This window comes from Macaca thibetana, chromosome 4, assembly GCF_024542745.1.
Source record: "Macaca thibetana thibetana isolate TM-01 chromosome 4, ASM2454274v1, whole genome shotgun sequence".
NCBI lineage: Eukaryota > Metazoa > Chordata > Mammalia > Primates > Cercopithecidae > Macaca > Macaca thibetana.
Genome location: NC_065581.1, coordinates 142017281 through 142032129, shown reverse-complemented (window position 1 = coordinate 142032129; position 14849 = coordinate 142017281). Strand labels below are relative to the sequence as shown.

The 14849-nt window shown below is 34.8% G+C and overlaps 1 protein-coding gene across 20 annotated transcripts in view; it reads right to left on the bottom strand.

Moving 5' to 3' along the window:
* TRDN (triadin) overlaps positions 1–14849 on the bottom strand; it is a 407680-nt gene that overhangs the window by 85869 nt on the left and 306962 nt on the right. For all 20 annotated transcript variants that reach the window (XM_050788685.1, XM_050788686.1, XM_050788691.1 and 17 more), the window contains one exon: positions 14510–14548. In XM_050788685.1, coding sequence (XP_050644642.1) covers positions 14510–14548 — 39 coding nt within the window. The remainder of the gene's footprint in view (positions 1–14509; positions 14549–14849) is intronic.

The window sequence follows — 14849 nt, the reverse complement described above, 5'->3', positions numbered from 1 at the left end:
ATATATATTTCTCTTGCAGGATCACTATGGTAACTTTTAAATAGATATTATAATATATTTAACCTATGGATGACAGATATAAACTAAATAGAGTAATCAATTAGAAGTTTCTAAAGTGATATGAGCCAAAGAGACTCTGGTGACTGATAAGTATCAATGCATACTGTTTTGCTTTGACTAAGTCATTCACCCATTATGTAAAATTTTCAGCCAATTGGTAAAATATAAAGACAGTTTACCCTTGATATACATATTCTAGCTAAATATGGGTTTATTTATTTATTTTAAGCTCACATAAACACACAGGTAAGCCAGTGATCCTTTGCATATGCAGTGTCAGAATAAAGGAACAGTTGTCTTCTTCAGTCGTTTTTAGGATGACCAAAGTCCAGAAATCACCCATCAAGTGAGTGGGTGAATGATGCTAACCCGTGCTTAGGACAGGCGAGGACCTCACTTAGTTAGCAAGCAACCATACAGTAGCTTGGTGCATGATCATTTAACAGATAGGGATAATGGAATAAGTGAATAAAACATGGAAAGATCAACAAAAATAGGACCAAACACGTCCATTTTGAATTAGCCAAGTTTGTGGCAAGAGAGAAACTTGATTTTATATATAAATTTGAGATAATAAATTTCTATATTTCTATCAAGTAGCCAGGCGATGCTGATGTTATTCTGTGGACCACACTTTGAATAGTAACTGTATAGATTATAACCTTTAATATTTTTCACTTGCTTTACTGATATATTTTATTTATATATGTTTATAGTTCTTTTAGGCATTTTCGTTATGTCACATTTAGATATGCATTACCTCACTAAATTCTTACAATAAACTTGATAGACTGGCATGGAATGTACTGCCAGTAATTCCATTTTAAAGAAGCTGAGACTTAGAAGTTAAATGATCATGTCAAATCACTTAGAAGTTAAATGATGATGTAAACCACTCCATATCAATTGTCCTAGAGCTCCTCTCTCTATACCATTCTGCCTTCATTGATCTTTTACACACAGAAAACTGCTTTTGCATGTGGTATATATCATAAAGTCAAGAAACATGTCAAAAATAGATTTTAAAAAATTGTTAACCAATCATTTCCTTTCCATAAAGATAATGTTGGACCTGCTGTGGCTATAGTGGATTTTGAAAGATTTTTTCTGCTTTAGATGTCAAAGATATAACCCATAGAAGAGATAATATAGGAGCTAAGACACAACGTTAGAAGAAATCTAATCTATGCAACAAACGACATGAATGCCACATAATACATTAGAAGAAAACACACGCGCAAACAAACCAAGGATAAAGACATGTTTACCGCTAGAGAGTCACGGGTAGACGGGATAGTTTTTTGATGAGATTGGAGGTAAGATGAATAAACAGGATGTTTTTAGTGAGCGATTAAGTGAAAAGGGAAGATTCAAAAGACATTGAGAAGAGAAAAATTCACAGAACAGGTAATGGTTTTTAAATGTCTATGTGGGCTTCTGGTGATGGTTATGGTGGATTAGACAAGTAGAAACCATGAAAATAAATATGTGAGGGCAGTATAATATAACGACAATGAATGACAGTAACCTAGCACCGTTCCCTACAGATGTCCATTTTGTAAAGATAAGTAGCATAGGCTTGTGGTGGATCTTTAAAGAGAAAATGGAAACAAGATAAGTTAATGAGTTTTTATATTTATTCAGGGAAGAGATAAATAATAATCAGAAAAAACAGGTTTTAACCAGAAGAGGAAAAAAATGGAGAGAACCAAATCTGGGAGACACATAACTTCGTGCCTATTTGGATCCTGGGTTCCGAAACAGAAAGAAGAGGTGTAAATGATTCAGAAGTTTAAGCCAATGTAACTGAATGGCAAGTCATGACTTCCATGAGATAAGGAGTAAAAGAAAAAGACAATGGAATAGATGTTGAGTTCAATTTTAAGGAAAGTGTTTTGCAGACAGAATAACGATATAAAGAAGTTGATTAAGAAGTTAGAAATGCAGTTACAGAACTGTGAAAATTTTGTATATGAATATTATGAATATTAATTTTCTTTTCTGTTCTTTTTTTTTTTTTTTTTTTGAGATGTAGTCTTGCTTTGTTGTCAGGTTGTCAGACTGGAGTGCAGTGGCGCGATCTCGGCTCACTGCAATCTCCACCTCCTGAGTTCAAGGGATTCCCCTGCCTCAGCCTCCCGAGTAGCTGGGACTACAGGCATGCTCCACCACGCCCGGCTAATTTTTTTTGTATTTTAGTAGAGACAGGGTTTCACCATCTTGACCAGTATGGTCTCGATCTCCTGATCTCCTGATCCGCCAGCCTCGACCTCCCAAAATGCTGGGATTAAAGGTGTGAGCCACTGCGCCAGGCCTAATTTTCTTAATATATAAGTTAGATAAATGATTGCATATTACTTGTGTAAGTCTTTTTTATAAACATATTTTTTCTCTTGTGTTAACTTTTTTGTTTATTTGAAGATTGTTTGACAAAAAAACTGTGTTTTCGGTGCACAGCATTAAACACAGGTTTCTGATAATTTTAAATCAATGGACCAAATAAAATTGTCCATGAAGAAACTGATGGATCCATGAAACTGCTAATAGGGATCAAGCTGAAAATAAGCTGATTCTATAAGATTAAATAACTGGTAAAGATAAAGTTTTATGACTGTTATTTAAAATATTATTGGTCCTTGACTTAAATGCTTTGTTTTCCAGGTTTCAAAAAAAGTCTTTCTTAAGCAATTTGGTAAAATAGAGTTATGTAAACAAAGATAAAAACATATTTCCTCTTATTTAATTTCTCCAAAAATTTAAAAACTATTTGCAAATATTTTTATGGCAATATGGTTATTTACAAAAGTCCAATAAAATCTGCTCTCTCTTTACAGCAAAATACAATTGAAAACATTGCTTATACTACCAAGGTGCCAAGGCTTCGATTAAAATGTCACATTTGAAAATATGCCTAAAATTCCTGACCTCAAGAGTTCTCATTCTTACAATGAGTAAGTAAAAACTGCCACTTCCTGGAAGGCCCAGGAACCTGAAGACAGTAAGTAAACTCTAAGGTCGGCCTTGGTTTGGCTTACTAGCTTCAAGAGATTTTTAAATCCAGGGTTTCTATATGATCAATTAAAAATATATTTATAAAGAAAAGCTACAGTACACCTGTTATTAGATTGTAACTATATATATCATTTGTGAGCTATTGTTATCTATCTATAGGCTAGACTAGGTCTTAAATTGTTCTAGGTTCCTCCAATTCAACTTTCTTCCATAAAAGTGGCAAAATGAGAACTGCTCTGTCCTTAAAGCCCTACAAGGTAATGCTAGGCAAGTTTTAAAGAACAACTCTCATGTCTGGTATATGAAACCCAGAAAGTTCACAAAACCACCTGACGCCATGACCAAAGACATTCCAACTACACACTAGGACAAAACGTTGCTGTTTTCCACATGAAACAACTTTCCTTGAGATTTTGCAACAAGATTCCATATTCTTATGAGACTCTTACACCGCTCAAGACTGCCTTTTTCATTTGACTAGATAATGGCATAATTAAAATTTCAGTCAGTAGATTCTGTTGGTAACTTGATATATCTTGACCTAAAAATCCTTTTAATCTGTATTGTGAGCAGCTCTGACAATATCCCTTTCACAACTTTTTGTTCAAATTGTACCGGCAATCTTTTTGGCAAAGTTGGTATTCTCTGTTTTAATTCAAACCAGTCATAAACTATTATTCAGTGGCTACAACAAGTCTGACCAGAATATGTTAGACTTTTAGATGTTTTGCTGGTTCAGAATTAGGTTTAAGCTTTCAAACTATTATTCAAGCCGGATTTATTATATGTTTGCTGATTGTTTATTTCTGTGATGATTTTTCAGTTTTGTTCCTATTGCCTGTCAAATCTTTGTAAAGCCACTCTTCCAACAGTATAATATTAGTGCAAGATCTCAAGATGATTGTTGACGTCTGCCTATGGACAGATAAAATGGAATTTGATGCTGGGCTCCAGCCAAATCTGCCCTGAGAACAATTTTCTTTCTGGCCCATTTGTTACTTTAATGTGGTCTGAGTCTCTGATGACCCCAAACATTTCCCCAGACATGGGACAGAGACAAGTGGGACGGGTTCATCTTGGCACCAATGGACAATTAAGCCTAACTGTAAAATGATTGATTAGTGATGCTTTCAGCTAAGGATGTTGATCAAAGGGGGGAAATGTGAAAGCTGATATTCTAAATTGGGACTTTCTTGTCATAATCAACTGGAACAAAGTCTAGAGAAGCCAAGGGGAGAAAACACTTAGGGCACAAAACAGGGCTCCAAGAATGTAATTCTCTGCACATACTTGACTACTGGAATTGCTTGTTGTAACCTGAAACCAGTTTTATCTATAGCTTCTGAGACAACTTGCTGCAACTCTAGAATGAATTTTGTCCACATGTGTCACTCACCCATGGGAGCTAGCAAAACTTTCTCAAAAAGCAATACATAAAATTTCTCTTTTCTTAATAAATCCTCTAATCTTGTCTTTGTTCTTTGGACATAATCAAAGACCACTGAGTCTGCAGGTATGCCATGAATTGCAATTCTTTCTTCCCAAATAAAACATGAAATTTAGAAATTTGTCTTTAGATCTTTATTTTTACTTCAAATGCATTTCATGTTTGCCATCATTTTTATAAAGGGGTAAAGAAAAAAAGAAATTTAGTGTCCAATAATATGCTATACTAAAAATAAATAATTGTTATACTGTTGCTCCAGTATTTAAAAGCATAGTCATTTCTTGTTGTTTTATTTTTAACAGTTATAGGTTAAATGATTTAGCTTTGCCAAAGAAAGGATTTTTTTCTTTTTCTGAGAAATAAGAGGTGATAACCATTGTCTAATATCGCTGAGGGATCACAAAAAGCAAGAAAATCATCCTCCGGATTTGGCAGCAAATATGTTATTGGTCACCTTTACAGGAGAGGATTTAGAAGAAAAGATTACCAAGCAGTACTTCTTCATAAATACTCAGCTTTAATTTAATTTATCTTTTCATTATTCCTACAAAACTCTGGGGAAATTTTTTCTTCCTCTTAGTTAAAAAAAATGTCCTCCACCTAGAGTATGTATTCCAACACTTCTTATATCTGGGACAGTTCTTTCTTAATTAATATCTCTCTCTGTTGGTTCCTTGCTCCTCCTCTTCATGGAATACTTCACCCTATCATAAACATGAAGACAGTAAAAATATTTCTTTGATTCTACATACAAGAATGTCATTTTTGGCCTCCATTTGACAACAAACTCCTCACAAAAGTAGTTTGTGCATTTTCTTCACTTATGATTTATACTTTTTTAAAATTCCTATAAACTAATTTCTGTTTCCACCACTCTACTGCAAATGCTCTCCAAACATTCACAGGATGACAGGGTTTTGGGTCATATGTATTGGCTTTGTCTCACTCATCATACCCTCATGACCTTTCTGAGACATTGATGCTGACTTCTGACATTCCCACTTTTGCCTGAAAGTGTCTACGCTTTGGGAGGCTGGCACACTGTATTGCCTGATCTTTCTGGTAACACCTTTCTTCTCTTCACTAGCTCTTTTGCTTTTCCAAGAAGTTGTAATCAGTTATTTTCTCTTTTCTTATGCTTATTTTTTAAAAGTAATTTCAACTTTTATTTTAGATTTAAAGGGTACATGTGCAGGGTTGTTATCTGGGTATATCATGTGATACTGAGGTTTGGGGTACAAACGATCCCATCACCAAGGTAGTGAGCATAGCACCCAATAGTTCGTTTCTCAACCCTTTATCCCCCCTCTCTCTCCCCTCTCTAGTAGTCGCAAGTGTGTATTTTTGCCATCTTTATGTCCATGAGTATCTAATGTTTAGCTCCCACTTATAACTGAGAACTTGCAGTATTTGCTTTTCTGTTCCTGCACTGATTCGCTTAGGATAACGACCTCCAGCTGCATCAATGTTGCTTCAAAGGACATAATTTTATTATTTTTATGGTTGCATAGTATATCATCATGTAGCTGTACCGTATTTTCTTTATCCAATCCACCACGGATGGGCACCTAGCTTGCTTCCATGTCTTTGCTATTGTGAATAGTGCTGTGATGAACATATGAGTGCATGTGTGTTGTTTTTTTAGAATGATTTATTTTCTTTTGGATAAATACCCAGTAATGGGATTGCTGGGTTGAATGGTAGTTCTGTTTCAAGTTCTTTGAGAAATCTCTAAACTAGTTTCCACAGTGGCTGAGCTAGTTTACATTCCCATCAACAGTGTGTAAGTTTTACTTTTTCTCAGCTTTGAAGAGCTCTTTCTTTCCTTTGTCTTCTACTCTAAACCTCTCACTTCATAAATACAAAACCCAGCCTGAGATTCAAAGTGAATGTTCTCAACTTACAAGTGTCTATAGAAAATCCCTATGTAGAGACTCCACAAGCATCACCCCACATGAATTCCCTTTGCAACTTCCAGTTAATCACCTCCATCCTCTCACGCTTCAGACCTTGTAGTTATACAGAACTAATGTCATCAATATCTACTATTTTCATATGAAACAGTTTTATGATTACAAAAGCCTTTATAATACAGTACAGGGAGAATGATTGTCTTTTTAAAGCATAAGTACTCAGAGGCCTGAAGGAATATGTAACAAAATGTCATTAGTAGTTTTCAATAGATTTCAAAACTGAGTGATTTTTTAAAACTTAAAAAATAATTTACTGAACATTAGTCATGGCTCTAAATACTTTTGAAAGTAATCAATGTTAATAAATTTAATGTAAATATCACAAGGTCATTACTTTCTCTTTATGCCACCTTTATGTTGCTCCTACTTTTATTTTATAATACATAGATTGTTATAAAAGATTTTGGTTCTAACTCCTGATTCTAATTTATTTCAGTGTAATTTCACTCTGCATGCCATTATAAGACTAACAATTCCACCTTCTTCTCAATTATGGCCTCAGGAATCCAAATTTCACTTTAGTCTTCTAAGCCCCCATTCCTGAATTTAAAGAGTCACCTTCTTTTGGCTCTATCCTACTACTGCAGCTTTACCACCTTCTGCTAGCCATGTGACTCCTGGAATGTCCTCACCTTTCCCACCAATGCTGTGCTCATTCCTGTCTCTGGGCTAGCTCATAAATATAGCTATCATACTGAAACTGGACTAAATAGAAAGCATCACTTCTGTTTCATGTAACACATATCCTAGGTGAGTATGATGAGCTTCACTCAATAGATAAGAAAATTAATGTTCAGAAAAATTAAGTAATTTAAGTAAAGTTATACCCCTAAACAAAGTGCAAAGGGAGTCAAATTCATGTATCACTAGTATAAAGACAACACTGTTTCCATCATACTTTATAGTAATGTAATCTCCTTGTATCAGCTGCTCTTACACGGTTGACTCTTGAACAACACGAGTTTGAACTGGGCAGGGTCACTTATACCTAGGTTTTTTTTTTTTTTTTTTTCTCAATAAAGACATTGAAAAGTTTTGGGGGAGGTTTGCAACAATTTGAAAAAAACACACATGAACTGTGTCGTATAAAAATACATAAAAAAGAGGTATGTCATAACTGCATAAAATACATGTAGGTACTAGTCTGTTTTGTCATTTATTACCATAAAATATACAAATATATAAATCAATTATAAAAAGATAAAATTTGTCTAAACTTCCACTATAAACACTTCCAGATCATACTAGGTGCCATGCACAGTCAACAGAAAGGTAAACAAATGTAAAGATGCAGTATTAAATGATAACTGCATAAAATTAACTATAGTACATACTGTACTACTGTAGTGATTTTGTAGCCTCTCTTGTTACTATTGTGATGAACAGAGGTTTTGTGAGTATCTGCTTAAAATGTTGTGTGACATTAATCTCTGCATGAGCAGTTCGTCTGTCCAGTAAATTGCATATTTCAGTAAAAGGTGATTTTTTTGTAATTCTTATTTATCATTTTCAGTGCAATACCATAAACCTTGACTAAAATGATGGGACCAATATGATATGAAGTGCCACTAGTGACGCTGGAAATGCTCCAAAGAAGCATAAAAAGTCATAACATTACTGGAAAAATTTGAATTGCTTGATAGGTACTGTAGATTGAGGTCTGCAGCTGTGGTTGTCCAACATTTCAAGGTACATAAATCCAGCATAAGGGTAATTATTCAAAAAGAAAAGGAAATTTGTGAAATCATCATTGCAACTACACCAGCAGGAGTGAAAACATTGTACTTATTGCAAAATACTTTTTTATCTCATTTCGAAAATGCAGCTTTTATGTGAGTGCAGGATTGCTATAAGAAAGTTGTTCCTATAGACTCTAACATATTTGAAGAAAAAATGAAGTCATTATATGACAACTTAAAGAAAAAGAAAGGTGAAGAATGTAAAGTTGGAGAATTTAATACCAGCAATGGATGGTTTGATAATTTTAGAAAGAGATTTGGCTTTTAAAATGTCACAACAATAGGAGAAGAAGGTTCAGCCAACCAAGAGAAGGCAGCAGACAAGTTCTCAGACACCATTAAGAAAATCATTGAGAAGAAAGCATATCTGCCTGAACAGGTTTTTAATACGAAGGAAAGTGACCCATTTTGGAAAAATAATAATACTACAAAGGACATTCATTAGTAAGAAAGAGAATTGAGCCCCAGAATTTAAGCAGAAAAGGACAAGTTAACTCTACTATTCTGTGCAAATGTAGTTGGGTTTATGACCAGGACTGACCTTATCTAGAAAGATGCTAACTCCCAAGTCCTGAAGGGAAAACATAAACACCAGTTTCAAATCTTTTGATTGTACAAGAAGAAGACCTGGACAATGAGAACCTGTTTTAGTCTGTTTTCATACTGCTAAAATAAATACCTGAGACTGGGTAATTTTATAAAGAAAAGAGGTTTAATTGACTCATAGTTTGCATGGCTGGGGAGACCTCAGGAAACTTATAATCGTGGCAGAAAGGAAAGCAGGAACATTTTACATGACAGCAGACAAGAGAGAGCAAGTGTGAAAAAGGAACTGCCAGACACTTATAAAACCATCAGATATCATGAGAACTTACTTACTATCATTAGAGTAGCATGGGGGAAATTGTCCCCATGATCCAATCACCTCCCTTACAGTCCCTCCCTCAACACATGAGGATTATGGGGATTACAATTTGAGATGAGATTCGGTTGGTGATACAGAGCCAAGTCATATCAGAAACATTTTTTCTGGAGTGGATCCATCAATTCTTTGTCCCTGAAGTCAGGAAGTACCTTTCCAGTAAAAGACTGCCTTTTAACATTCTCTTGATAATTAAATAATGCCATTGGCCACCCACAACTCTCTGAGTTCTGCACCAAAGGTGTTGAAGTGGTCTACTTGCCCCCAAACACAATGTCTCTAATTCAGTCTCTAGATCAGGAGGTCTTAAGAACTTTTAAGGCTCGTTATACATGGTTCCTTATGGAAAGGATTTTCTGCTATAGAAGAGAAACTTGACAGAGAGAACATCATGAAAGTCTGGGAGAATTGTATTATTGAAGATGTCATCTTTGTTAGAGGAAAAAGCTATGAAAGTCATCAAGCTTGAATCAGAATGTTTCTGTTGGAGGAAACTGTATCTAGATGTTGTGCATGACTTCACAGGATTTATGACAGAGTCAATCAAAAAAATCATGAAATAGACAATAGGTATGACAAAAAAGGTGGGAGGTAAAGGATTTCAACATTCAGGTCTTGGACAAATTAAAGCACTAATACACAGCATGCCAGAGGAATTAATAGAAGATAATTTAATGAAGATGATTACTTCTGAATTAGTACCAGACAAAGAGGTAGAAGATTTGGAAGAAACAGTACCAGAAACACATTGACATTAGAGAATCTGGCAGAGGGGTTCCAGTTACTCAAGACTGCTTTAACTTATTTTACAACATGGACCCTTACACGAAGCATTGCTTCAGTCAAGTAAATGCTGGAAGAAAGATTGGTACTATCTAGAAACATTTTTGTGGAAATGAAAAAGCAAAACAGTTAGATAGAAATTACAATCCATTTATGTAAAGTTACACTTCTCCTGACCCATTTGCATTTATTCCACCTCTTCGACCTCTGCCACCCCTGAGACAGCAAGAGCAAACCGTCCTTTTCCTCCTCCTCTTCAGCCTACTCAACATGAAGACATGGATGAAGACCTTTATGATGATACACTTCCACTTGATGAATAGTAAATGTATTTTATCTTCCTTATGATATTTTAAATAATATTTTCTCTTCTGTAGTTCACTTTATTGTAGGAATATAGCACATAATACATATAACCTACAAAATAGTTGTGCATCAAGTTTATATTACCAGGAAGGCTTCTGGTCAACAGGAGGCTATTAGTAGTTGAGTTTTGGAGAAGTCAAAAGTTACATGTGGATTTTTCAACTGCATGGGGAGTTAATGCACCTAACTACCACATTGTTCAAGAGTCAACTGTATATTCCTGAATTTCTAGCTTAAATATATAATCTCCATTAACTTTTCACTTACTGCTACTTAGGAATGGATATAGGAATGGCTCCTCTCTCTAACTTCCTAGGGAACTTTTCACTAACATCATTTCCTTGTAGCCATCTTTCAATAGCTCATGTCTATGTCCCTGATGACACTCTTTGAGACTGAAATAATATCTTACCACTTGTTTGTAAACTTCGCATCACTGAGCACAACTTCGGGCATATGGTAGTGACATTAGCATGATACATGTTTTCAATAAGTTGATTGATCATATTTTATAATAAAAGATGCCTTAATGCTGATTTATCTTTCATAATAGTAAATTAAAAACAAATACCACATAAAAGTAGACATATTCTTTCCTCCGCTTAGTCTATTCTGCTATTAATACTTATGATTGCATTTAGATTCTTGTGTTGTGTTTTTCAGTTCTATCAGGTCACTTATGTTATTCTCTCTACTAGCTATTTTGTCTGTCAGCTCCTACAATGTTTTGTCATAATTTTTAGCTTCCTTGCATTGCATTAGAATGTGCTCCTTTAGATTAGTGAAGATCAATTGTATCCACATTCTGAAGTTTACTTCTGTCATTTCAGCCATCTCAGACCCTGATCGGTTCTGAACACTTGCTGGAGAGGTGATATAGTCATATTAAGGGAAGATGGTACTCTGACATTTTGAGTTCTCAGCATTCTTGCACTGATTCTTTCTCATCTTTGTGGGCTTATCTACCTTCAACCTTGAGGTTGCTGCCCTTTGAATGGAGATTGTTTATTTGTTTGTTTGTTTTTTGTTTTCCTTTTAATAGCCTGGTTTCCTTGCCATAGTGTTTCTGTAGTTTGTTGGGTGTCCACTCCAATCCCTAGTCACCTCAAATTTTCCAGTACCTGGAGGTATCACCAGTGAAGACCGCAAAATGACAAAGACGACTGCCTGCCCCTTCCTCTGGGAGCTGCATCCCAGAGTACAAGAACAGACACATAAGCCAATAGGTTAGAGAACCCAAAAATAAGACTCACACCTACAACTATCTGATCGACAAAACTGACAGGATTCCCTATTCAATAGATGGTGCTGGGATAACTGGCTAGCCATACGTAGAAAATTGAAACTGAACCCCTTCCTTAGACCATATACGCAAGTTAACTCAAGATGGATTAAATACTTAAATGTAAAACTTAAAACTATAAAAAGCCTGGAAGACAACACAGGCAATACCATTCAGGACATAGGTATTGGCAAAGATTTCATGATGAGGACGCCAAAAGCAATTGCAACAAAAGCAAAAATTGACAAATGGGATCTAATTAAACCAACAAGCTTCTGCACAGCAAAAGAAGCTATCAACAGAGTAAACAGACAACCTACAGAATGGAAGAAAATTTTTGCAAACCATGTGTCTGACACAGGTCTAACATCCAGCATCTATAAGGAACTCAAACAAATTTACAAGAAACAACAAGCAACCTCATTAAAAAGTTGGCAAATGACATGAAAATACACTTTTCAATAGAAGACATAGATGCAGCCAATAAACATATGAAAAAAGGCTTAATATCAGTGATTATTAGAGAAATGCAAATCAAAACTCCAGTGAGACCATCTCACACTAACCAAAATAGCTATTATTAAAGTCTAAAAATAACAGATGCTGGTGAGGTTGTGGAGAAAAAGGAACGTGTATACAAAGTTAATGGGACTGTAAATTAGTTCAACCATTGTGGAAAACAGTGTGTTGATTCATCAAAGACCAGCGTGGCATACCATTTAACACAGCAATCTCATTACTGGGTATATAAACAGAGGAATATAAATCCTTCTGTTACAAAGACACATGTACACATGTGTTCATTGCAACACTATCTACAACAGCAAAGATATAGAATCAAGTCAAATGCCCATCAATGATAGACTGGATAAATAAAATCTGGTACACATACACCATAGAATACTATGCAGTCATGAAAAAGAATAAGATCCTTTGCAGTGACATGGATGGAATGGGGGGCCATTATCCTTAGGAAACTAAGGATAAACTTATAAGTGGGAACTAATTGATGGACACATATGAACACATAGAGGAGAATAACACAAACTGGGGTCAATTGGAGGGTGGAGGGTGGGAGGAGGAAGAGGATCAGAAAAAATAACGAATGGATATTAGGCTTAATGCCTGGGTGATGAAATAATTGGTACAACAAATCCCCATTACACACTTTTGCCTATGTAAAAAACCTGCACATCCTGCACATGTACACCTGAACTTAAAATACAATTTAAGTAATAATAAAAAAATAGACATAAATACTTAATGTAAACTAATAATAGGAAATTGTTAGTGCATGTTACTTTTTCTATTATATATCATCAGTAAAATAAAGCATAAATACAATGTTATGCAAACAGGAAAGGACAACATAATGCACCTATTTTGTACACAGTTTTTCCTTTTCTGAAGATAAATCTAAAGTTCAGTTGTAACTTTTGATGTAAACACTCAATATACCATTTTATCTCTATTATGCTTTCTTTCTGCAGTTTAAAATTGTTCAACTTTTCTTCTTCTTTTTTTTTTTTTTTTTGAGACGGTGTCTTGCTCAGTTGCCCAGACTGGAGTGCAGTGACGCAATCTCGGCTCACTGCAAGCTCCGCCTCCCAGATTCACGCCATTCTCCTGTCTCAGCTTCCCAAGTAGCTGGGACAACAGGTGCCCACCACCACGCCCGGCTAATTTTTTTTGTATTTTTAGTAGTGACGGGGTTTCACCAAGTTAGCCAGGATGGTCTCAATCTCCTGACCTCGTGATCCACCAGCCTCGGCCTCCCAAAGTGCTGGGATTATAGGTGTGAGCCACCATGCCCGGCCTCAAAATTGTTCAACTTTTCACTGATCTTCCAAAGAATGCATATTTTAAAATTACACAAAATTACTTCAAATGGGCATGCTCACTCACTAAAAATCACTAAAAATAAGAAAATAACTTAAACAATTTATTTTGGTCTAATGGCAGTGCTCTTAAGATAAATGACTTTAATAATTTAATATTTAACATATACATAGAAGGGTTAATTACAATAATTGCTTAAATATAGACTACGATGTGTGCAAATGAATACATGCAAACATTTTTAGACCAACAGCATGAATGTCTGCTTTTATGTAGTATCACTTTCACTATACAGAGAGATACAGATATAGATAGATATAAATATATAAATCTCCTTATATAGATATAAAATACTTGAATTAGGATTAACAAATGGAAAGACTATAATGGAAATTTTCCTTAGGATTTATTGTCTTCCTTTTTTACATTTTCCCCTATTCTATGCTACTCATCCACTCAACCTTCATCACTTGCCTTGAGTGCCCTGCTAATCTCTTGAATTCTTCCCTTGCCAAACCTGTTTTTAGAAAGTCTATTTTAAAAATATTTCAACTTTCAAATTAATAGCCAATAGGTCAATGGATTATGTCTCCATAAAATATTTGCACATTTAATTGTGGGAAAGAAAAATGTTTAATCTGTTAGGTTGGATCGCGTGGGACTCCTTTTTTAGAGATCAAAAATGGTTGAAAGCAGGTAAATACAGGTTCATAAAAATCAATGCATGATAATAATAAATTGTGGGCATTTGTCTCGCTCTGTATGGAGCCTCTGACATTTAAGGTGCCCTCTTAGCATTTCATAAACAGTGTTCAATTGCCCAGTAAATAAAGAAAATGGTTCTAGCGCTTTGATAAACTTACCCAAAATCTGCTACCAGAAAGCAAGGAATTTTTGTTAACTTTAGCATACATTTAATTTTATTGCTTATTACTTGTAAAATATACAGCACGTAGCATCAGTATTTTTTTAATGTTTTGGATGTCTAAATGTTTTATCCAGCCATGATTGTAAAACTGTAAAACTAGCTTTGTTCCAACCAAACAGAACATCTCCTTGTATGTAAATCTTACAAAATACCCTTACCTGCTTTGGACATCTTTTCATCTTTTTTAGTTTCAGGTTCTGTGGTAAAACATACACATAAACACGTACAAACAAAAGGGGAAAAAAAATTTGAAAAATAATCAGTACAAAGTGGATTAATAGGTAGGCTTCACTGATTTTTCTTGTCTGTTCTCAATTTCAATTATAGTTATATACTGTTATCAAAATATTAAGAGAATATGTATCTTTGGTAAATCATAAAGTAACTTAAGCAAAAATACTTTGATTTTAATATCCAGTTTGCAAAAAAGTTTCATGCTAATCAAGTAATTTGGCTTCTTGTCTTTAATAAAAGCCAGGACTTATAATTTATGCTTTC